We start from the raw sequence: 25,103 nt of genomic DNA, 5'->3' as shown, positions 1-25,103 counted from the left end.
CTGAGCAATACAAAAAAACACATACAAGGCAAAGGTGAAGCTGTACAATATCGTACTCCTCAAGTGATGCTCCTTTTATCCACCCAATAACTCTTCCATGGCTGGGTCAGACGCCTTGGAAGAGGCGAGAGCACACACACTTAATCCCAACACGTGCAACCTCTCAATCGTCTACCTGTGTTGAACACCTTCGTGCTTGCGTCATTGTTTAAAGTTCGGGGTCCAGGGCTGGGAGATCGAACCTATGTTGCATATACTGTATGTTGAACTTCTTTCGCACCGTACGTAGCCAACCGTGATAATTTAAGGTGCGGAACAGGAAAACCTCTGGATTGCAAGTCCAGTGTGCTAACCATCACACCACGGCAGCAACCATCACACCACGGCAGCCTCCCATTGCAGCATATATATCATACTGTTTCGTGTTTTGGCCCATTGGCCTTCTAGAATTGTTAATGTTATGGTGTTAGCGAGATCATTTATACACTTTGCGTGAAAAAAACACTTAATTTTTCAAAACACCAACATACCATATATTGATGCTCCTGATCAGCCATCCCTGTGTGGGGTGCTGTTTATTTGACAAAATAAGATTAAAATTAATCATTTGGCCAGGTAAAAATTACACCTCTTTTAAATAATTTACTCCACTGAAGACTACAACACATTTTCCATCTCCTTAGTTTTGTTGTTGTGAGCAGATGCATTTAGGGTGCAGTGACAAATAGATATGAGACAACCATCTTTATTAATTACATGTCATCACATCTCTGTTTTAAAACCCAGCCACAGCTGTCAAATTGACTTCTGGATAAGACACAAAAAAACACACGGACAATAAAAACCCTTCACAATTCATGGACAAACGCTCTGCAACGCCTTCGTACATTTCCACAAATGCAGCCTCTATGGCTCAAGAGGTAAAAAAAAACATCTGAACCTGGCATGGGAAACCCTCTGCGGGTGCCATGAATTTGCCAGATGAGAGGGCCCACGCCGGATTGGTTGGCCCCGTCTACACCCACACATCGGCCACATCCAATGGCGCCGCGGCTTGCTTGGCCAGAGGCCAGCAGCATAAATAACATCTGCGTCAACTAGGTTTGTGGCTAGAGCCGCTGTTGCCGCTTGCTATTGAAGCAGCACCGTATACATACAAGGAGGGGGGTAGGGGTTGGTGGTGGTGGTGGTTGTAACGCCGCAAAACAACAGTGTCGTGACGGCCATTTGCCTTCCAGGAAAAATCGCACGGCGAAGAGGACGAAGAGGCGGGCTGTCATAAGTGTGTGTGTGTGCCCGTGTGTGTGTGAACACATTTCACGCAGAGAAGAGAGAATCGGTCGTCGTCTTAAAATGAAAGTTTAAGGGGAGGGGGAGGCCGCTGAGAGAGGAACCGAGACCCGTGACACGGGAGCCGACTGGGGTTTGGCGTGAGAACGTTTCTCCCCTCTGGGGTTAGGGACTGGGGTGGATGGACTTGCGAGAGAGACACAACAACAACAACATCATCATCATCAGCGGCGGCGGCGGCTTGGGTTGTCAGTGGCGCGAGAAGAAAAGTTTGGAAAAGCCAACAGGTCGGTACGGACGTTTCGGTGGCTATTCTTCAATGTGGCGAGTGGTTTGTGTTTATTATTGACAATTTTACAGCTGGTCCTGTGTGCACAGACCGGCACCATACATTTGCTATCTTGTTTTGAGCAACGTTTTGAATGCAATCAGCGTTGTTGTTGTTGAAGGGTAGGGTTAGGGTGAGTGGCATGGCATATTACCGTGTGTGTATGTGCATGTCTTTGTGGGTGTTTGTGTAGGATCTGTGTGTGTGTACGGTAACCAAATGTACTTATTTCCATCCCCCCATTAGATACTGTATTACATAATCTCGCACGCGTGATAACTGGCCGAACCGAGTACTACAGCGCTTGTTAAAGCTTTATAACACTGCGTCTTCAATGCTATAACTCAACAGCAGCCGTGCCGATTTAAAAGTAGATACGATGGACGGCCAAAAGCCGCCTGCCCCTCGAGACCAGATGACATTTGGGGCATTCGATCTCTCTTCGACATCGGCCTCATCCCCGTAATAATGATCATCGTGTCCTGACGCAGATCAATTGACCGTCGTCAAATGTCAAAGTGCGCACGTGGTCGTAAAATGTTGACGCAAATGTCCCCGTTCTCTTGGCTTTTAGCGCGCGAAAAGCCAGAACCCTGCGTGCTTATGGTGACGGAATTATCATTTGGCTTGTTTGCACAAATCTGGACAACATTATGGAGCAGTATATATAAAAAAAAACCCAACTCCCCGAGAAAACAACATACCGGTGATAAATATTGTCATTTGTCCGTGAATTATGGGTGAACTGCAAGGCATTTAATTGTTAGCACCAGCCTAGATTGTTTGTTTCTTGTGTGTACGCCCCAATTGTGTCTTGTCCATTTGTGTCCGTGTGTCAATTTGTGCTGATTGTGTGTATGTTACGTGTATCTCATTTTTGTAGCTGGCTGTCCAGCACCTGGTCCAAAGGTCTGTTAAGACCATCATCATGTGTCTTTGTGTGCATCAGTCTTGTCTTTGAGTGCGTGTCAGTGTCTGTTCATCTATTTATCTGTGTGTGTGTCCATGTGTCTTTGTGTATCTATTTTTCTGTATATATTTATTTGTCTATCTTTATGCCGGTCTCTTTGTATCTGTGTCACTGTCTCTGGCTTTTTCTGTCTTTGTGCTGTCTCTGTATTTGTTTGTATCTATGTGCGTGTTTCATTGTCTTTGTATAGCTGTGTATTTGTATTTGTTTGTATTTCTGTGTCTATATCTGGCCGTGTTTGCGTACCAGTACGTGTATGTGTGAGCCTGTGTGTCTCTCTGTGTTTCTATCTGTGTGTCTGCGTTAAGTGTGCCTGCATATCAGTATATCTGCACGTTCCTGCGTTTCTCTGTTATGTGTGGGCCCACCTTTCAGCGGGGTCCAAACATCTAAAACTCTGCCATTTTTTCGCAATGTTCCTCCAGGATTGTGAAATGGGTCGTGATGCCACTTATAGGATGAGCGTAATATCACCCCCTTCGCCACTGCTTCTGCCTGACATTGGACAAACGCACATTGTGATGTGAATGTGGGCAAACTCGTTCGAAAGCAGTTTTTTTTTCTCTCCCCTCCCCATTAATAAAGTGCTGTAAGGTATCTGTTTATTTTGATAGACTCGTAAATTCAGCATTGCAGGGGCAGACTTGTGGTTCAGTGCAATAGCCGTCAGCTTAACTTGATTATCTTCCGATTGTGAATGACAACACTGCCATAACACTCAAACTGATGTCGTTCACCTTGGTTTGTCTTGTACAAGGGCACACTGAAATAAACAAATAAAATAGCTCATTGCTTAACAAGTAAAGCTGGATTACAGTGGCAGATTAATTGTCTTATTTTCTTGCATAGTTTAGGGCAAATGTATAGCATGAAAACACTGCAACTACCTATACGCATTAAATACATTTTCATTTTGAGGTTTTATATAATTGCTACTCGAGGGGCAGCTGAATTGTTATAATGTTTTGCAAAAGAATACCAATCACACAGTCAAAGGATGATCATCCTGAGATTGAAGACATACATTTACAGATTCCAGTGATACAATGCTCTCTCTCTGTAGGATAGGGTGCGCATGCACAACGCAATTTCCACTGCCGTTGTGAATTCCACCGTCGATATTTCAGGCTTGGAATTCACTCGCTGCTCGCTTCGTCATCAATTCCCATGATTATTCCCGTGGTGTGGGCGGAAGCAATGGAGGTGAGGTTTTTACGACATCGCGAGCAGATAATTTTGGACGTGCGTTCAGGAACTATAAATGATGTCACGTCTGTGTAATTCGTCTATTTATAAATACAGAGACAGCTGGGCAGTGTTTACAAACTGTGGAACCGATGAAAAGAAAGCAAAATATTTGCCTAAATTCAAAAGTGATTTCCTGCTCAAATGACCATTGAGACAGTGAGTGATCTTCTGTGTACAGTCCTGAGCCAGTAGTGGCAATTCCACAGTCCTATGACAGGGCGAGTGTATCCACATTGTAACCACTGTTGACTTTCCCACACAGTGATCCAGATTTTATCGACCCTAGAGGGATTATGGGTTGTATCAACCATCAACCAAGATCTGTACTTGTAACCTTCCGATTGCGAGCCGCCTTGCTGGTCGATGGCTATTTGATAATGAAAACCATTACCCTTACATTTTGATCTGAACTGTGGCATCACAATTCTGTACGTTTCCACTGCCCATGTTGGCCCCATCATTGTCAGAGCCATAAACGGAGAGTGATGGGCCGTTTTCCCAGAACAGTGGCTTTGTCTATGCATTTGCTTTGACGTTTGCTTAAAAAGTACCAACGCATGGGAAATGTTTGTGATTATATTAACATCTTCAAACCCCCCCCCCCACGAGAAAATATCTATCTTAGTTATTGGAAGAGACGTTTTCTCAGAAATAAAATGTAAAGTGTGATTATTAAGTAGATCGTCTGCCCACTGTAATTCCAGTAATGAAGAGCAGGCCACATGGGGTTATGTGCAACATGCATGAGTGGATTACTCTTATAGCCATGTCATTCTGAATAGAAAATTGACATTTGCGCATAATAGGATGCTCTGTTTATTACCGCAACAGATTCTGCCTTGTTTTAGTTATCCTGATTTAGCCTTTAATTTTAATTTTAGCAAAAGTGGTTTAATAAGTGCAGATGCAGCATTTGATACTTATTAAAAGGTTTCAATTAATTACGGTATTCTTTCACAACCATTGTCATTTGTCGTGGAAACAAGAGGCGATTAGAAAATTAGATTCAGGCATATAGAAAAAAATATATAATACGAGTGTTTGTTTATGTATTCATACGCAGACCTTTAAACGTTAAAAATATCCGCAGCGGTGGTGTCAAATTTAATGGCAATTATTAACAGATGCATGCACGTTATGTCGTTTGATCATTCAGTTTCAATAGACTTCTGAAAGACTCGATTCGCACAAGAACATGTTTAGAACGTTTTGTTGATAATGAAATCGTTGGATGAGTGAAGTGAACACTGCATTTAGAATGACTGTATTTGCCATGAGTGGTTTTACAAAATTATTTACATTTTGTTGGGGGTTTGACCTTTGATCTGAGGAGTGTACATGTGTAACCACTCTACATTTGTCTGGTTAATTTCTAACTTGTAAAAGATCAAAGTCTTGCTTTGAATAAATCTGATTTATAACAATATAAAACCAATAGACAACTTCCCCGATTCACATTGAAAACGGCGGGAGCACACGCACTCAACACGTGGTGGGTGTCGTTTTCAACTATCACTCCTCGCATTATCCTCCCCCACCTTGCTCTCAAACAACGCCACAACCTTTTAAACAATGACATTTACTGAAAAGCAGCCACTGTAGGGGGAAATTTGGCTTGGGGTGTGCAATCAGTTTTCACCGCCAGCACACACTCACAGCACATGCGCTGTCGAGTAAAACTATTATTAGTACCACCAGCAGGCACGACTGGCTGCTTGAAATATGTGAAGTCATGATGTACTTGAGTGTCTTGTTTTTTTTGAGGCGGTCAGGAATACACTGTAGCGTGGCGGATCTTCGAGTTACTAGAATGCAGCATGTGGGGAGGAGTGTGGGTTGGGTGGGTGGTTATTGGGCAATCAATTTGTTTTGAGCTCAGTTCTGGGTAAGTGGAGATGGAACACCGGATTTACGAGCACACGACTGACGGCGTAAGAAAACAAATACGTAGACAATGGCTCCTTCTCATATCCGTCTCTTCACATGGAAAAAAACAAACTAAAACAACTCACAAGTACAGTTTTACCTCGACATACGAAGTAGACGCGTTCCTGGATATTCGTTCGCATATTGAAGTTACAGAGGCGTTCCCAGCCTCTGTAACTTACCATTTAATACTGTAAACGCATAATAGCTTACCATTCATATTTTCAACAGACATTTTGTATTGAAAATAAAATATTTTATACTGTATTAAAATAAAATAAAAAAAACTGACGTCAATAAAAAAAAGTGAAGAAACATAACTTTATTCTTATTTATACATCACTGCAGATCGATTAATTTCTTAATCCTTTCACTGTATTTATTTATAATTTTGCTTTTTTTTCCGTGTAAGAAAATGGTGCGAAAAAAATCCAACGTTCATTCTACCGAAGCTTTGTTTACCAAATATATATATCGAGGTATTATTTTATTTCTTACACAACCTACATCAGGCACGGAGTTCGATTTTTGCAGATTTATGCCACCGTTTTATCCCACGCCATAATTTGTATTTATTTAGCTGCAATGTCGAGTGGCGAAATGGGATCACGTGATGTATGTATGTTGAGCTTCTTTCGCACAGTGCCTAGCCAACCAACGTGCTCATCAGAGGTGCGGGGGAAGGAAGACAAACTCTAAACACAAACAGTTCTAAAGAAATGAGTAGATTTAAAAGTGCATAAGCTCCAGTGGCTACCTAATATCGGTCGTTGCCCATACAAATAATAATCTGGTGGTTTACCAGCGTTATTGATTCAAGCAAGCCTCGCCGCTGATGAGACACTCTGTGTCGAAACCAGACCAGAGATTGCTTTGTACGTAATGCTGCAGGAATTATTCACTCCCAGAAGGCCGTGCGACTGATGTGGGTTGTGTCAAAAATACTTTGATATTTTTGTTTATGTGGAAAGATGAATAAGTGAAGGAGACATTTATCCGCTTATACTCTCCGCAACGTCACCGATGATTTATTTTCAGTTGTATACTATCCTACTTATATATACTATATATAATGTATAATTATATAACATCAGTACTTAATTGTAATACTTAATTGTAATATATAGTATAATTATATATTATTCTAATTATATGTAATTTTAAGTTATATACTATACTTTAGTACATTCAATGTGCTGGAAAGATGACACAAATCTCGGAGATAATTCAGAGATGGCTATAGATGGTACGGGAGAACAATAGACATGAACAGATATACAGTGCTGTATATAAATGAGATGTAACAGGAGAGCTGTAGCCCTGGACCAAATCGCCCGCAGTGTGCCCAATCTTGTCAGATCTCAGAAGCTAAGCAGGTTCAAGCCTGGATAGCGCTTAGCGGGTTAACTACCATGCGTGAAGGACAGGCGTTATTGGCAGTTGAGGGCAGTGCAGCAAATTTCCATATTGTTCTGTACTCCGTTTCACTAACCTGCACCGCCCAGCGTGGTGAGGCATGGTCAAACATCCTCTCAAGGTGGTGTGGAGAAATCCTCATCCAACCGGCGGATTAACAAACAGGCTGTGCATGTACCTAGCCTCATGTGCAGTGGATTAATCAGGCTCACAATTATGGTTGTCACCTTCCGAAAGTACAAAAAACGGGGCATATCTTGGGTAGAAGAACATCTCGCACTACCAGTAAATGGAGCACTACATGTACTCCAAATGCATGGTCTTGAGGGGCGTATACCAGACTATTATTATACTATTATTACGCAACCGACTTTTAATGTCCCAGGAAAGTCTTACAGATTTCCCAAGATTGCCTATCTCAACATGAGGATAATCCTGGCAATCCCACTGTGTCGTCAAGAGTGCACATGACACCAGATCCTTTTGAGCTCTTGTAGCCCCAGCTCTCGATGGACCCACCGCACCACACTATCTAATATTTTCCTGACTGTTTTTCACAACAAGCCCCAGGGCTCGGGTGAAACCCTAGCGAGTGCCACCCATTAGGGCCCAATAACCCAGCAGAGAGAGAGAGAGTGAGCTGATGCCAGCGGGGGGTCAGGAGTGCGTTGGGTTATATCAGACCCAAAATGCTGGAGGTCCAAAATGTGGTCTTGGCTTAGAGCCCAGGATGACCCTAATCTGGGCCTGAGATTCAGCCTGCACAACACGAGCAACTTGTTACTCAATGCAGTTATCCAAAGACAGGGCGATTGCACCACTGTTGGGCTGTGGGAGATGGCTTTAAAAAAAACGTATTCAAGGAACTCCAGCAGATTAAAATTGATTTATTTTCATGGCAGAAGAATGCCAAAGCGTAGCATTTTTAGCACTCGGTAAGCGGTAGCGCTCCCAACACTTTGTGAATTAAATGGAGATGGCACGTGTTACGCGATAGCAAGCAACCACTAACGATACTCCCACCCCCTGCTCTGTGTAGCCTACACAGACTGTTGGGGCAAGTGCTGCAAGTGAACCACCAACTAAGGGTGGCACAGCGCACGCTCGGTACCCTTTCGAGTTTCTCCACTGTTGATGTTCCCACCGCACGCACCCGTGGCATGTTCGGAACGTGGTCCCGATGATCACTCCGGTGCTGGATTTTTGTAGCGCAGTAACCATTGAGCCAACCGTAGGCGCTTGCGGTTGTTAAAAATCGGTCTTTTATTTTGCGTTACCTGTTAGACCAAGGGTCGGCAACCTGAGGCTCCTCAAGGACTGCTTCGTGACGTTATTTATTAAGGACCACCGTCTCTTATTCACCACAGTGCATTGCGGCTCTTGAAATATTGAGGGTTTTTTAAACAATTGTTTTTGCTATTTTGGTTGCTGACCGCAGCGAAACGGTTACCAGTTTTTGCCGCACATAGGAATGTCGGGGAATGAACGTAACAACGTAGCACGTTTACCTCCTCGGCTGAGAGATAAAGGAGAGCTGTCATAGTCTAATGGTAAGCACACTGGCCTCTGTCTACCTGGCAGTGTAGATGGAGATGATGCAGTCGATCGTGGTGGGGTTAAGTGTGGGGGTACTCCTACCTCTTTTAAGACACGTCTGTTCAGCATGGAAGAGTAGACCAAATACCCCCCCCCCCTTCCACAGCTAGCTAACTTGGAGGCACGGCCCGCCAGCAGTGTTCTAGCGATTGCAGGACTGTTCTACTTTACCTTTTAACGGAGATAAAGATTGTGATTGAATTTGACTTATCCCACCATGGCACATGCCAATCAAGTGCGTTCATTACTAACTTTCAAACCGAAATGGTTACCGATTATTGAAACCTTACCGGTTTACTGGTTCTCCTTTAACAACCCTCGCCAGCACAAACAAAGGCAAAGATCCCCCGTGTAGTCTTGACAGACTTGGGGCAAGTGGTGCTAGCAAGCCTATTAAGGCCGGTACGGCACACGAGTGGGTGGTGGCCAACACCACGCCCGGCCACCTTTGTCTCCCTGGCGGTGATGTTTTCACACCACACCAGGTACTTATTTGAGGCTGAGTCTACCTAGGGAAGGCCCAGGACCAGTTCGGATAATGGTCACTGGTTGTTGGCTTTGAGTGGGAATCTAACCCAGGTTGCTGGGTTTGTAGGGCAGCACGCTAATCGCTACACTACCGGCACACACACACGCCGACGATTGGCACGCCTTAGTGCGTGCTGCAGCCCAAAGCTGCGTAATCTCTGCTTTGCTAATACGACAGTGGCCCACTGTACCATACCCACATGCATTCCATCCTCCATGGATTCCCGGTTAACATAATCCTCATCAAGACGGATTCGAACAGTTTAAGTAAAGTACATGGCAGTGTTTATAGCAGGGGCCTCATAACGAGGTGGCGCTGGCTTTTGAGAATGTTGCGTGGTTATTTTTGTCTCAATACTAAATTGTCCTGCTTGTTGCAGGTCAAGAAAATCAGTGGGATTCGCGATAATTCAATATTAGGTACGATAGACCATAACCTATAAACATCACCCCCTTTACAGCCATATTCCCTAAATCCTAACTTTTAACTCTTAACTCGTAAATCATGTACCCTAACCTTAAACCAACAATCTAAATCCCTAAACCACAACCCTAACTCCTTAATCCCAAAGATCTGACCCCTTAACCCAAAACGAAAACTAAAGATGTGACTTCCCTTATTGCAGCAACTGAAACCATAAGAACAAGAGCTGTGTGATTGGACAAAAAAAATACGTTCTTAATGTTCGTGCAGTACAGTATATATATGAAACAAAAAAATATGCCAAGACAGTAGCGTGCCACAGAGTTTATTTCTGCAAAGTAGCAATTTTTTGTAATCTTTTCTTTCATATCGTTGTACTCCGAGCGAAACGAGAGCGAGAGCGAAATAAAGGTACAAACAAAAATGTAGGAAAAAATATATAAAAAAAACCAACGTCAAATTGGGGGGGGGGGCGGTCGGGGAGGGGGGGTTGGGGGGGGGTTGGCGAGATGTCTGAGACCGAGGATAAAGAGCACAAGCGCTGTACTTGGTGTTCTTTGTGCATCAAAGGCCCCCCACCCCCCCGAGGGGCTGGAACGCGTCGAGTCGGCACGCCGTCTAAACAACACTGATCAGGCCCCGGGCACAATGGCGGTGGCGCGATGTGGCCAAAGTTAACAGGGCCCAATTTTCAAAGGACCACCGGCGTTCTTCGTGATGCTCGTGTCGTGGCAGCCGCATGCGTTGGCACTGTGGCCTGCTGTGGCCTGCTGTGGTCTGCTGTACACGCGCGCGTTCTGTTGTTGTTGTTGTTGTTGTGGGTGAGTCCTCAGTGCGGTGTGTAGACGTCGACACTGGGGGAATCGATGGGCGGCCGGACGTGGCACTAACCACGCTGCTCACTCGTGTACTGTGTCGGCCTTCACAGCTGCTGCTCGCTAACAGCACTTGCCCCAACAGTCTGTTAAGGCTATACGGGGGATCTTTGTCTCTGTGTGTGCTGAGGCCACGGGCTACCGCTTGTGGGGAGCGGTAGGGTAGTCGTTAGCGCGCTGCGCTGCGAACCTGGCGAGCCGAGATCTATTCCCGCTCACGGTCAACAGCAGTGATGATTATTTGAACTGGTTCTGGGCCTGCTCTAGGTCGACTCGGCCTCAAATTAGTACCTGGTGCGGTGTGTAAACATCGCCACTCGGGAGACAAAGGCGGCCAGGTGTGGTGGTGGGCCCATCCACCCCCTTGTGTGCCGTGGTGGCCTTCGTAGGTGCTCGCAAACAGCACTTGCCCCAACAGTCTATTAAGGCTATACGGGGTATCTTTGTATTTGTGTGCTGAGGGATAAGAGGATGAGAGATGACGTGGGCTGATGTGGTGCGGGAAGATATGGGACTGATTAGACTTGTCCAATGACTGGTACCAGCGGTGTCAACAGCGACCTCTGTCAAGGATGCTACTGGGCAGTGCCAGGCTAGGTTCACTTTGAGGCGACAGGGCAGTTGGAGGCAGAGCGAAGCTGGCACAGTGCGTTTATTTAGTAGCCATTCCCCCGCACCTGTGATGAGCATGGTTGGCTACGTACGGTGCGAAATATGTTCAACATACACACATACGTACATGGAACCAAAGCGCACGTAGCCCGGCACACGCGCCCCGCGATAACGTCGCTGCCGCTCGGCGGGCCGGGGACGGCGGTTGTCGGTGCGCGCCGTTGACGAGTGGCTCTTGCCGTCGCACAGGGTCATGTCGGAGCTGCCCTGCACGTCGGTGCAGAACACGGTGGTGAGCACGTCGGCCTTCCTCACCGAGGAGGAGGAGGAGGATGACAACGCGCCACGCATCTGCGGGGTGTGCGGCGACCGGGCCACCGGCTACCATTTCAACGCCATGACCTGCGAGGGATGCAAGGGCTTCTTTCGGTAGTACTCACCCCGCGACGACCTAATTCTGCCACTCACCGCAGACCTCTCGGCAACCCCCCCACCACCACCCCCCCCCCCTCTGTGCACTCTTGGCTGAATGTTCACACATGGCCACCCCCTTTTCTGTTTGACCCTTTCACTTGTTGGTGTCTTTTACGTGTTTGTTGCTGCTGCTGCTGTTGTTGAAGGGAGTGGGGCTGTTTGGTGATATTATGGTGGATAGAGTACTGAGAGTGTTCCCGTGACCAAATCGCCCCGAACGTTTGCCCGATCTCAGTTCTCAGAAGCTAAGCGGGTGGGGTTGAGCCAGGTGACCCGCTGCGCCTTAAAACACAATAATGGGCATTGGGGGCAAGGCAGCAGAATCCGTTGTTGTTTTGTACTACCCGACCTTTAACCTGCGCCGGCCAGCACGGTAAAAGTGTAGTAAAAATATCCCAAGGTGTGGGGAGGCCCTCGATCCTGCGGGGCATTGACAAGCGCACTTTTCGTGTACACGCACGCGTACTCCAAATGCGCGCTTGGAGAGGTTTGTTTTGTTACGGTGCAATATGGTACGTTGAACCTCCTTGGCTACCGTACGTAGCCAACCGTGCTCATCGGAGGTAATGCGGGTTGTCGTTGGTCGTGTGACCGCTGCTGTTTGGGATTCCGAGAAAGGCAATTGAAAATCTGCTTTTGGGCATTTGTTTGCTAGAGGCTGTGTGACGGCATTTTTTTGCCTTTCTCACTGTGGCCGCGCGTGTAGTGAACCCTGTGCATCGCCGTTCGCGTCCTTGGGCAGCTTATCTCAGCTGTTGATATGAACGCTTTTGCCACAAATAGCGGAAACTTCATCAAAACGAATATAGGCGCAGGGTAAAAACAAGCACCAAAGATTTGCTGTGATATTATTTCAATGTACTTGTTTACCCAGGAAGCCTGAGTCTTATGACTGTTTCAGGAGGGTCTTGTCAAGCTTCTGCAGAATGGGGTGATGTTACTATGCAGAATCCCAATTGAGTGATTGGCATTTTTTTTGCATTTAAACGTTTGTGAATACTAGTTAAACTTTTTTTTATCTATGAGAGGAATCCAGAGATCCTGGCAGAAACCCATACAGAACAGGGGGAGAACATACAAACTCAAACTCCGTACAAAAGGCACCCAAGTCGGGAATTAAATCCGAGGCGCCCTTCTTACTGAGAGACAGAAATTATACCACTGCACGCTACCCTGCCGCTCTAGAATCAGACCAAGTCAAAACTGACATGTGTGTGGTGGCTATAATCTGCAATCAGAAAACATGAGCCGCTTCTGAAATCATGCACAAATGTACGATGGTGCAGTGTTATTTTTCGCAGCAGATGACATGCACATTCCCTCCTTTAATCTCTGATCGCTGTAATCGGACAAATCAAACGTGATGTACACCTGGCAGTGGAGATTATAGACTGCAATCGGAGAACAGTGGCTACTTGTTAAGCTATGCACAAACGTATGCCGGTGGAGTTTACAGACGCAAATAGGTAAATGGATTTGGCACACAGCCCTTTATTACTTAAGCATCTTCAAGCAACAAACTTCTGGGCCTTTGGTAGGGTTTTTTTATCTGACACTTTTCACTTGCGCTGTTGCCAATTTGTTTTTGCCAGGCCTTCTGACCCTCCGTGCATATTGTGTACAGGCCTGGCTCCAGCTCCTCTCAGATGGTGGGGGGTGGGCGTGGACAGTATTCCTGTTGTGTGGGGGGCCACCACAAGAAACTGAACTCTGGTGCTCCAAAGGGACATTTGGTGGTGCAGAGCCCACCCCAGCACCCCCTACGCTCGTTGGATATCTCAAGCCTTAGCTGCCAGTAACTGCGTGTTGGGACACGGACGGTCTGACTCCCCTCGTGATTACAGTGATCACATCGACAAGACGTGGAGATCCAACTCTTGAATCAAATGGTATTTTTCTTTCACATAGTCATTAAGAGATTGTTGATTTTCCTAATAATTTTTTTTGATTTATTTGAGTAATGGATCACTGACTATCAATTTGAATACTCAATCGGATAATAGTTGCTGGGAGGGGGGGTGGTGCGGGGAGGAAAATGTCACCTCTGTTGCCACGTGTGCCATTGCTGGAGCAGAGCTGTGGCTTAGTGGGGTGCCACGGTGGCAAGATGTTAACTACCTCGCCTGCTATACAGGAGGTATTGGGTTCGATCTCGACCCTGACGCCTGCATATTTGGAGTGTGCATGTTCTCCCTGGGGTCGCGTGGATTTTTCCCAGGTCCTCCGGTTGTTATATGCACATTTAGAAACATGCGTTTAGAGTTTTAGGCTGCTATAAACTTCCACATGATAAGCCACTTCGTTAAGCTGTCATTTGTGGCCATAGCCCAGTGGGTCTTAGCTGTTAAAAAAAATGATGCATGGGTATGGTCTAGTGATGTCAATTGGCATAATTGGTGTTACGCTGGGAGTGGCTTGTGGAGGTTTTCCGTCTTTCAGAAGGCTGGATATGGTGCCAGCTGCCATTTTTTTAAAGGGGCCCGACCACAGCAAAATATGTACGTAAATCTCTGCTGAGACGGCCCATGTGTACAGGATTGTTATTATACCCTATATATTGTTACAATCCTTTAATTTCTGCATCTTAGATTTCGTTCTCAAAAAGCTTTAACAGCCGCTTGCGCGCTCGTGCGCGTGTCTGCGCATCATGAGTTTGCATAGGCTTGCCCAAAACTATCGCTGTGTTTGATGGACTTACTTTGACTTGCCGTAACAAGAAACTGGCAAAATGCTACACTCTGCGTTGGTGACTGTAATCCAGGGTTTAGTTTAGTATGTTCCAGGTCATGTTCGGGGACACAGAGAAACTTGATATCTCACTCACTCAAACTAATTTGGAGCTTTCGTGACTGCAAGAATTACTCTTTGGTTCTTTCGGTAAAGTCACGTATAAAGATAAAATAGTATGCTATTATTTAATTTATTATTTTATCTTTATACGTGACTTTACCGAAAGAACCAAAGAGTCACTCAAACTAGTAAACTTTTCTTTTTTATTATACGAGGTAAGGCCGACTGAGCTATATAGCTCTTTCTCAGAAGCGACTTGGTCACTAATGATCGCTCAATGAAGTGGCTTATCATTTGGAAATGCACAGCAGCCAGATTCCAAGAACACAGGATGAGATGTTACTATCCTTTGTGCAAGCACTTCCAAGAGTTCATGAACAGTGAGCCTGGTGAAATTTGGGGAGCGCATCGTCAGTAGTGAACCTTTGGTTCCTAGGGTGTTTCGGCCTTTGATACTATACACCCTCCCCAAAGGCGGCCAGCGACAGGGTGATCAATCCTACGCTTGCGTCCCATTCCCAATTAGTCATAGGAGTTGCCTTGTTGTTGATAGCCAACATCCCATGGGACTATGCATGGCAGGGGCGTCCTCCTCCCTGAGTCAAGCATTGTTGACTGCATACCTCCTGGCCCTCTCACTTTGGGGCCCAGCTGGGGTCTTTCCTCTTCATCCAGAGCCACTGACTGCTGCCTTCTGCCACCTCCGATACAGCTCTGATTGCCGAACGCTGGCTCTGGCCCTTAATTCCCAAGTTTCTAAGCAGTCTGGTTGTAGATGTTGGCACAAAACCTCTGCAGCCCACCTCCACTGGTCGGACTTCTGTGTTCCAGCCATTATGCCGTGCTTCGGCAGCTAGATCGGCATAGCGCAGATGTTTTCGCTTATAAGCCTCATCTACTGAGTCCTCCCAGGGTACTGTGAGCTCAATGATGAAGACCTTCTTGAGCAAACGGGACCAGAGCACCATGTCAGGTCTTAGGGTGGTGGTTGCGATCTCCGGAGGAAACAAGTTGCCGGCCAATGTCAGCTAGCATTTTCCAGTCGCGGGCCAAGCGCAGCTGGTCTCTAAACGCATTTCTCTAAATGTGGAGGGATAAACCGGAGGACCCGGAGAAAAATCCACACAACCACCGGGGGAACACGCAAACTCCAAATGTGCAGACGTCAGGGTCTGGATCGAACTCACGACCTCCTGTATACCAGGTGAGGTAGTTAACATCTCACCACCGTGGCGCCACCAACCTACGCATCTCAAGCCTTTGCTGCCTGGAAGATGATGAAAGCACTCCTCAAAACAGTCTTCATCAGCCTTCAAAAGCACTGCATGTGTCGACAATTCATACATGCAGAATTATGAATGGTAATAATTTACAGCCATTTGTCAATCCACTACTGGATGAAGGCCTCACACGTTGTCTGTTTTTGACCACACGTACTTGGTTGTCGAAGGGTGGGGGTGGGCGGCCCCTTGACCGATTCAGATATCGCTTGCCGCTCTTTTTAGCCATGGCCAGGAATCAACAAATTTGCATTGCTAGGTTCATAGGGTGGTGCACGAACGATGCGGTAATCGCAAAACATGGTCGATGCATCTGTGCGTAACGCAAAGCGATCATGAGCGTCGTTGTGGAGAATATAAGTCGCACAATAAATAAGCGGACATTGCATCGCATTCCTATATTTTTCTGTCCACGTAAAAAAAAACATTTCACACATCCCGTCATCCAGAAGACTTGGAGCTGCATCATTTCAGCAGCTTTGGTTCAATACTAGCAAAACTTACGACCAGTCTTGACATGCAGTGTCTTATCAAGAGAAGTCAGGCTCACGTGAATCAACGCTGGTGAACTGGCAGATGTTCTCGTCAAAGGACACTCTTTGTCTCTAGACATGGGCCCGAGTTCGATGTGAAGGTCTGTGTGTGTGTGTGCGTGCGCGCCAGTTCTATGTTTGCTTGGTGTCAACGACCACTGATCTTCGAAAGTGTACTATGCCCTGCAATTTTACGACCCAGCTTTAATGAATAACAAAGCAAATGTCCCTAAATTCCGAGAAGGATCTGGACATAAACATGATTGGTGGGGGGGGGGATCAAAGTTTGAAGGACATTCAAACACCTAAGCTTGTGAAGTACTGGAAAGAGTGGACGTGGTCTCCCGTAATAATAGCTCCGGGGTGGGGGGGGGGTTAAGAGCGCCCTTTAGTCAGTCCATAGTCCAGCTGATTGTGGTAGGTGAGGCAGGAGTTACAAAAGGTCATCATTCTTGGGAGCCGGGCAGAAGGTTTCAATAACAGCAGTAAAGGAAAAAATGGGATGTCAGATGAAGCAAAGGCCAGATAAGGCCAGGTGAGAGTTAACTGGGACAAAAAAACATGCCCTTTTAAAGAAGATAATGTGTGCAAGTACCCATTAACACAAAGTGCACAGATAAAAACACAGTAACAACTGTAAACAAACGGCAGCGTTTGTGTGGTATCCGACAATACTTAATTGATTCTTATGGCGGTACCCCGGGGTACCAAATAATACAAAATGACCGAGGCAATTAAATATTTTACTTCTGGGACACTATTTTTTTTCCAGGGGTGTACTTAACTCCGCGACTGGGGTACCAATCAGTCTGAAATCAGTGCCACTCCGCGATGTCGAAATACAGCGAGGACGATTGCGCCAAAACCCTGAACGCTCGCACGTGGCACCATAGTGGTGCATCGTGCACAGCTCGTCGAGACGAGTCGATTGTCGCATCGCCGACCATCAACAGGCTAAAAATGACTGCATCACGGACATGATGCGAGAGCCGGGGTACTATGGTACCGCCAAAAGGTTCAATTAACGCATGTCCCAACATTCGAAGCAAAAACAAACGTTAAAAAAACGACAGGCTCTCCTAAAGTGGTCACGCAATAAAATCAAAATAAGAGTGGAGTTGCAAGTAAATTGTCACTTTACAGTGCTGACAGCAAACGGAAAAGAGTGAAGCTTTATATATTTTTTTCCGTCATGAAGATTGCCTTATCGCAGAAAACATATACGCCTAAACAGGCCAACACCTTTGAACATTTGTCCTCATAGTTATTATCCGTTGGTGGTGAATCGGTCAACATTTATTTTATTACTATTTTTAAAAGTTGTGTGTTAACAATTGCTAACGTCCGGTTGGTGAGTGACGATCTAAACCAGTCCTGCCAACCCCCTCCACTTCTTCAGAAACCTGTGCCGCTCCATAAAATCTCTACATTTCTTGGGCAGGCCTTCATCCGTTGTCAAATTGAGAACGGCTGGAGTCAATAGAAATGCATGCCAGCGCAGTTATTTTTACTTGCATGCTTTTTTTTATCGAGTTACATTGTAGCTCTTCAACTCTTATGCAAGCATAGAACACAGCGGTATGAAATGTGTTGTGTAAAACCGTACGGGGTAGATGCTGAAATCCTCTTCAATTCAAAATAATGGAAGGACTAACGATTTGGACATAAAGTAATGGGATTTTGTAATTGCGTTAGAAGTGACATTAAGGTCTTTGGCCGAGCAATCTGTGTGACAGTGTGGGAGAGGCGCGGGCTGCCCATAGGGCTCATTGTAATCGCGCGTCGCATGACGTCATGCTTTGATGTTAAATTAAAACGCAGTGCAGACTGAAATGATGAAAATCATCAGAGTGGACATTTATGTACGTGTGTATATGTATGTTGAACTTCTTTCGCAACGTGCGTAGCCAACTTGCTCATCGGAGGTGCGGATAGAGTAGATAGAGGTGTATTGGAAGTAACTGTAAATATCAATCGCTGGATGAACACCACCCCCAAGCTCCTGTGTCGGTCATGGCGGATGTTTGAGCATACTTCACTACGCTGGCCAGTGCGTGAAGAGGGCAGTGGCAGTGCAGGACCAGTTCAGATATCGCCCACCACTAAACGCTTTCCATGGCTGGGAATCGAACTGAGATCGGCAGGTTCTTAGTGCACCGCAGTGCACCGCAGTGTAGCACAGGAGCAGCTAGATGCAAAAGCACAGTTCTGGTATAAGCATGGTGGCGAAATGTGAACTACTTTGCTTGGTTCACAGGAGGTCGTGGGTTCGATCCAGACCATGATGCCTGTTTATTTGGAGTTTGCATGTTCTTTCCGTGGTCGCGTGGATTTTTCTTCGGGTCCTCTGTTTTTTTTCCTCCACATTTAGAAATCTGCGTTTTTGACTGCTATTCATTTGTATTTGGCTGCTATACATTTCCACACGATAAGTGACTTAATTGGGATACCATTTGTGGCCAGGTCGCTTCTGAAAAAGAGCTATATAGCTCAGGTGGGCCTTACCTGGTAAATCAAACATAATTTGTACTTTTTATAGTTTTGCATAGTTTATAAACAAATGTTTATGTTACTGTACTCTGGTGAGGGGGGGTACAAAGGTCAACTTCTGACGTTCGATTTGAGCCACAGCTGGTATTACTCGCAAAGGGGTGTGCTTATATCCAGCTTCTACCGAATTACGGTTTCTGGATTCAATGTGAATGTCGTGACTGATGATGCTTTCGAGCAGAGAGCGATCACTCGGGCCATCTCAAGATGGCAGAGAGCGATCACTCGGGCCATCTCAAGATGGCAGAGTGCCCTGTTGATCTCATCGGCGAGGCTGGTTCACGATGTGCTTCTACTCTGGTGACTTTCCGTAACTTGTTCTGCATGTCCCCCTTCAAGGTGGTTGCCGTAAAAAGTGTTTGTCGTTCAGATTTGCCGTTATTTAAAATGTCGATAAATTGTATGTTCGGGTTATGCCGGTTCGTGCTGTAGGACTTCTGTGCTTTTGAGGATCTTAACAGATGAGATGCTCAGAAGTGGGGTGGTGGCAGGGTCACTGAGCTTCCAGTAGGGCCGGTCGCACGTGTTGATGTTAAATAAAGTAATGGGAGTGTCCGGTGAAACGTGAAGTGAAAAGAGATTTGGAGGGGGGCCTTTGTGACCTTATTAAATGAGTTGGATATTCCATGGATGACTTTATAGTGACACTGCAGGTCACCAACACTTAAAATATGTCTGTTTCTTTTCTCACTCTGGTACACTTTGGAATTCAATCCAGTCGTCTTTTTTTCCTCCCATGATGTTATTAACACTGCTGAATTGGAGAACGCATATTTCCCCTTATGTCTGGTTGTGAGATAGTAGTAGGTTTTTACCCTTTTAAACTGGTACAAAACTGACAACCTTTATTCAAGGCATCATGTTTGCAATATGCAATATGCAAACATGATGCCTTGAATGAAGGTGTCAGTTTTGTACCAGTTTAAAAGGGTAAAAACCTACTACTATATTTTGCCACTGGTAAAAGAGATCTCATAGTGTAAATGGTTGTGAGATGCTAACTACCTCGCCTGGTATACAGGAGGTCGCGGGTTCGATCCTGACCCAGACGCCTGCTGTAGTATCTTTGGTGTTTGCATGTTCCCCCCTCACCCCCCTGTAGTCGTGTGGTTTTTGCTCGGGGTCCTGCAGTCTTTCCCTCTACACTGAGAAACATGGGTTTAAAGTATTTTGGCTGCTATAAATGTCCACATAATAAGCCACTTCTTTGGGCTATCTTTTGAGATGGCCAGTTTTGCCTCTGAAAAAGAGGTATGTAGCTCAGTAGTCGTTATCTGGTAAAATATATATTTTTTAGTTTAGGATGCCTTCAGCAGTGGGCCTGATGTTTCGAGTGGCGAATTGAGTTGCTCGTGGTCGAAAGGTTACGAGTTAAAATCCTGGATTGGGGTTGACTCGGGCCCATCATCCCTCCGTAGTCGATAAAATTAGTACCACAATTGTGTGTAAGTCAACCATTGTTGGCTTATGGAGAGTTTGCCACCCCCCACCATAGGAATGTTGAATTTACACACCTCGCTCAGGGTTGTAAACAGGAGATGGATGTGGAACACCGACACAAAATTCTCATGAGCACGAAATGACTTGAACTTGTTTTTTATATAAAGCACTGTTTGTCGCTGACGACTTGATGTTTTGGGCTTTTTGTGTGCGCTGTACGTTCAGCAACGGCGATTTAAAAATACAATGGTGAGCGCTCGCTCGTTGCTGGCGCTCGGTACTGTCATCGTTTACGCGGTGCCCGGCGTGGTAGTTGGAGGGCTTACGTAATGCAACTTGACCAACTACAAATAAAAAAAACGTCCTGCTATCCATATACCCTGTGGCGGCGGCGGCGCACATCTTGAAGAACACAGCAGTGCCTTTGTTCTTCTTGGTTCTTTCGGTAAAGTCACGTACGTGACGTACGTGACTTTACCGAAAGAACCAAGAAGATGAATCCCTGCAGTCACGAAAGCTTTAAATCGGAAGTGCCTTTGTTGTTCACCTTGTTCATGGAGTACACTTATATTAATAATGATTTGTTTTAATCTTGACTTAAAGCCTTCGTGACTGCAGGAATTAATATTCTTGGGTCTTTCGGTAAAGTCACGTAGATAGGTTCAAAGAAAATAAAAAAAATAACAAAACTACGACGTTTCGATCGCAACACAAGCGGTCGTCTTTTCCTGAAGACGACCGCTTGTGTTTTTTGTTATTTTCTTTGAACCTATCTACGTGACTTTACCGAAAGACCCAAGAATATGCATTTGTTTGGACTACAATCATTTTGAATTCAATTATATACAGCAGCTCGGTCTGATTTCATGAGCTACGGAATCTACATTGCGTTTTTCAGATCAGATAATCAGATTAGTAGTAGGAAGCGGTCTTGTAGCATTTTCAAAGACAATAACGGGAACTTATCCTCATTTATAACAAAATGTCTTAACTCTGGAGTGACTGAGAGCCGGAATGGTTCTCAAGCTACGATTGGACACGATGTATCAGCCTTCCAGCACGACGGACTTGTACGAGAATGTTTAAGCAACAGACCATGAGATAGAAATTAGGACATTGGCTGTGTTACACAGCTGAATTTGGCCAGGGCTTAATATGAAAAATCGATTTTGTTTGGAGTGGTTATGTGGAAATCCACACTTGTCAATATTAATTAATGCTTTCGCATCAATTGGCGGCGGTGGCAGACGTTTTCTCGTGGCGACAAACCCGGCCACACTTGGAATGGAAGGGGTTAATATTTCCCTGCCATTGCCTTGGGCCTTTAAGTGGAGTTTTGATTTCATACACGCTCTACATGTTATGCAAGAATGGCACACCATGCCATCAGCAAGGCACGTTCTGGGAATTAACAATTTTCTCATGCAATATTTTTGAAGAGACTAGCACGATATTTCTGAACTGGGAAGACCTCGATTCAATTACCAGGTGCCACCATGTCAGCTTAACTAATCAACCACATACCAGCTCATAATAAAGATTTTTGGGTTAGATCGCGTTATTATAAATATGTCGCAACCCTCCACCACCCGACACGGCCAATCAGTAAAAAATGTGTCACGTTAACAAAACGCCATTTAGTTACTTCAGTCCACCGGTGTGTTTGAAGAGTGAATCCACAACATTTAGAATTTTAGTACGACGTTTCGCTGGTAATTACATCCAGCATCTTCGGGCGATTTGCCAGAAGAGTGAAGCCATCCACCTGCTTCCGGTCTTAAATAGTGCAGGATGACGTCGTACTCAAATTCTAAATGTTGTGGATTCACTCTTCAAACACACCGGTGGGCTGAAGTAACTAAATGGCGTTTTGTTAACGTGACACATTTTTTACTGATTGGCCGTGTTGAGTGGTGGAGGGTTGCGACATTTATTATAACGCGATCTAACCCAAAAACCTTTATTATGAATAATTACTGGTCGCGAAAGCCTACGTGTTAAACTCACTTACCAGCTGCTGCGTTAATTGCTTTGCATTTCGAGTTATTAAGCAAGGATGACTTTTTTTTTCTTCCAGGGCAAGCAAAGATTTCGTTTTAGGACCTTGTGAAAGTGTTGATGTAATCTACAAGACATAGTTTAAGTATATAAAAAAATAAACAAAAATTAGCAACATTTCTTCTACGTGGTCAAAATAGAAAGTTAGGCATCTGGCACTTTAATGAACCGGACAATGCGTGTCTATCACAGCACTTATACTACTTTATCATTAAATTGCATTGTGGGGCCTGCGTTTACAAATACAGGTAGTCCCCAAGTTACGATGGTCCGACTTACGATATTTCGATTTTACGATGGCGATAGCGATATGACAAAATTGTAAAATATTTTACATTTCGTGCGGCAGGCAAACGCAGCAGCGTACGAGGTACGATACTATACTTGATCATCACCATCCTCCTCTTCCGACAACTAAGTTAGTGTAGCCATCAACAAACTAACATCGTTCAAGTGTGCAGACGACGGACAGAATCTTGGTGAGTTCAGTGCAATATGATACGTTACGATACGTTCAATGCATGTATGATACATAGTTTTAGCGATTTAATTTTAAGGCTACCACGATACGATACATACGTTCAATGCATGTTAAAGGTTTTTATAGCAGATAGGATTTTCATGACAAAACGTTCTATTAAATTGTAGTTAATATAGGTAGTCAAAGAATTTACCTTGTTTTTACTTTAAATGTCACTGTGCAATACAGTATTGCAATTAATAAATACATACAGTTTATACAGTACGGTACTGTAAATTGCTCTGTTTTGCTAAATTATCACCAATCTTTAAGACTCCTGGGTAGGCTAGGCCATCTTCGACTTACGACATTTTGTACTTACGATGGGGTCGTCGTAACGCATCTCCATCGTAAGTCGGGGACTACCTGTATTGCTGTCTGAGGGTGGAAGTGTTGATAACTGACGACTGCTCTGCCCCGATCCTCTTCTTGTGTGAAGCCACTGACAGTGTGGATGAGCGCTCTCTGTGTGCGTCTCACGTGCCGGTGTTATGTTATTACGTCGGAGATGGTCATTGTTATGCGTGCAGCAGACGCTGCCAGATGGGTTGTTTCTCTTCTAAATCACGAAATGAAACGCTCGTCGAAGAGGAATTCGAAATGTGGTCATTGGTCATGAAATAAAATCTCCAAATTATTTTGCGCATTGATCGGCCTCGGGTGCAATTTTTTTATTACCGTATAAATATATATTTTTAGACAACCATTTGCTTTCACGTCTTGGCAATAATATATTTAAAATGTACGCACTGCTCTTACAATATGCACGTGGGTGTATATTACCAGTTGTGTGTATCGTATGTTCTGGACAGTATATTCTACGTGTCTTATGAACCGGGAATGTTTTCCAGGCTGAAATGCAACAGATTAGCAGGAAAAATTCTCGCAAATCAGTGGCCGTCCAAAAACGGAATGTGCAATTATCCGTTTTTTTTACCGAGGTCAAATGTGAAGCGTTAGTGCAGTGCACACATCATCCACAGCAGAGTGCTTCTCTAAATTGGCTCGAGGCCAACACACATCTTACTGTAAAGTAACCCCCCCCCCCTGGGGGGCCATTATAACCAGCAGCAACAACGTTAAATCTTCAAACCCCTGGCAAATACGTTTTCACGAGGCATTGCAGAACACGAGAGGAGAAAAAAAAATCTACCCGCTTGATAGCGACAATAACGGCGCAATTCTGGGGGGGTCACTTTGTTTTCCGCGTGATCGCTCTGGTAGTTTGTGTTTCTCTGATAAAAGCCGTGCACGCCGCTGTGGCTGGCGTGGACCGTGGTCACGGAGCGGGCGGCGTGCGGTGACATTTGCACTCGCGCTCGGAACTCGGCCGGCTTTCTAAGAGCCGTGCCACGTCTTTATGGGGCGGCCCGCTGTGGTCGTTTGTTGTTGGGGAGCACAGCAAGTGACCGCAGCGGCGGTGGGCGGGCGGGGGCGGTTAGCCACCTTGCAAAGTAAAACGACCGCTATTGCACAGTGTGGGTGCGTGTAGAGGCACGTCAGCTGATTGGCGATTCTGCTCAATCGCCGTCCACGTGCAACGAATGCAGTGCGGGCTTTTTAGCACGTGCAGGGTTGCCTCCTGGTCCACGGTTTTCTCAGGATCGTCGTCTTGTTGAGCTAGCTGTGCTGGGAAATGTGTAAGTACGTGTTTAGTTTGTTGTCCTTCCTCTGCACCTCCGATTAGCACGGTTGGCCATGTACGGTGCGAAAGAAGTTTAACATTCATACATAATACCGCCTCTCAACAAAATGCATTTTACTTGTAGTTCTCCCCTCTTATTTCTGGTATTAGGAGAGGAGTTTTTTTTTATTCCATGACATGTCCTGGTTTTTGTATTTCGCAGGTGGCAATCCTAAGGAGGGTGGCATGTCCTTTGAGTTGAGGCGAGCCTGCCTTTGTGCTTGCCGGTCTGTGGCTCGTAGCTGTTATGTAACCGCCTGTTATTGAAGAAGGACGACGGCTCTAAGCTATTCACAAGCGCTGTAATAAAAAAAACATGATGTATTTTCCCTCCAAATCATGAATCCCACTCCTCTTGCCAACACATTTGGATGATGCCCAAACACGTGCTTGCTGCACATTCTTTGGCCCTGCGATTGGCCGGTTTACCTGTCGTAGTTCCGCGTTTTTGTTTTAGGGGGGTGGGGGGAGTCAAACTCGTGATTTTTGTCAAAATGGTAGCCGCAGTGCCATGTTGTCGAGCGTTCCGTGCCCTCCTCCCTGCCATTCTTTTAACACCCT

The 25,103-nt window shown here is 45.3% G+C and overlaps 1 protein-coding gene across 1 annotated transcript in view; it reads left to right on the top strand.

Annotated features, from left to right (window-relative positions):
• Nucleotides 1-1,096: 1,096 nt before the first annotated feature.
• The window catches only part of LOC144720864 (vitamin D3 receptor-like), a 77,694-nt gene continuing 53,687 nt past the window's right edge, over nt 1,097-25,103 (top strand). Inside the window, exons 1-2 of the mRNA XM_078597962.1 lie at nt 1,097-1,577; nt 11,463-11,642. Coding sequence (XP_078454088.1) covers nt 11,467-11,642 — 176 coding nt within the window. The 5' untranslated portion in view covers nt 1,097-1,577; nt 11,463-11,466. The remainder of the gene's footprint in view (nt 1,578-11,462; nt 11,643-25,103) is intronic.

Source organism: Lampetra planeri, chromosome 10 (assembly GCF_965212315.1).
Source record: "Lampetra planeri chromosome 10, kcLamPlan1.2.h2, whole genome shotgun sequence".
In the NCBI taxonomy this organism is placed as follows: Eukaryota; Metazoa; Chordata; class Hyperoartia; order Petromyzontiformes; family Petromyzontidae; genus Lampetra; species Lampetra planeri.
Note: the sequence above shows the minus strand (reverse complement) of the source record. Positions and strands in the feature narration are given on the sequence as shown.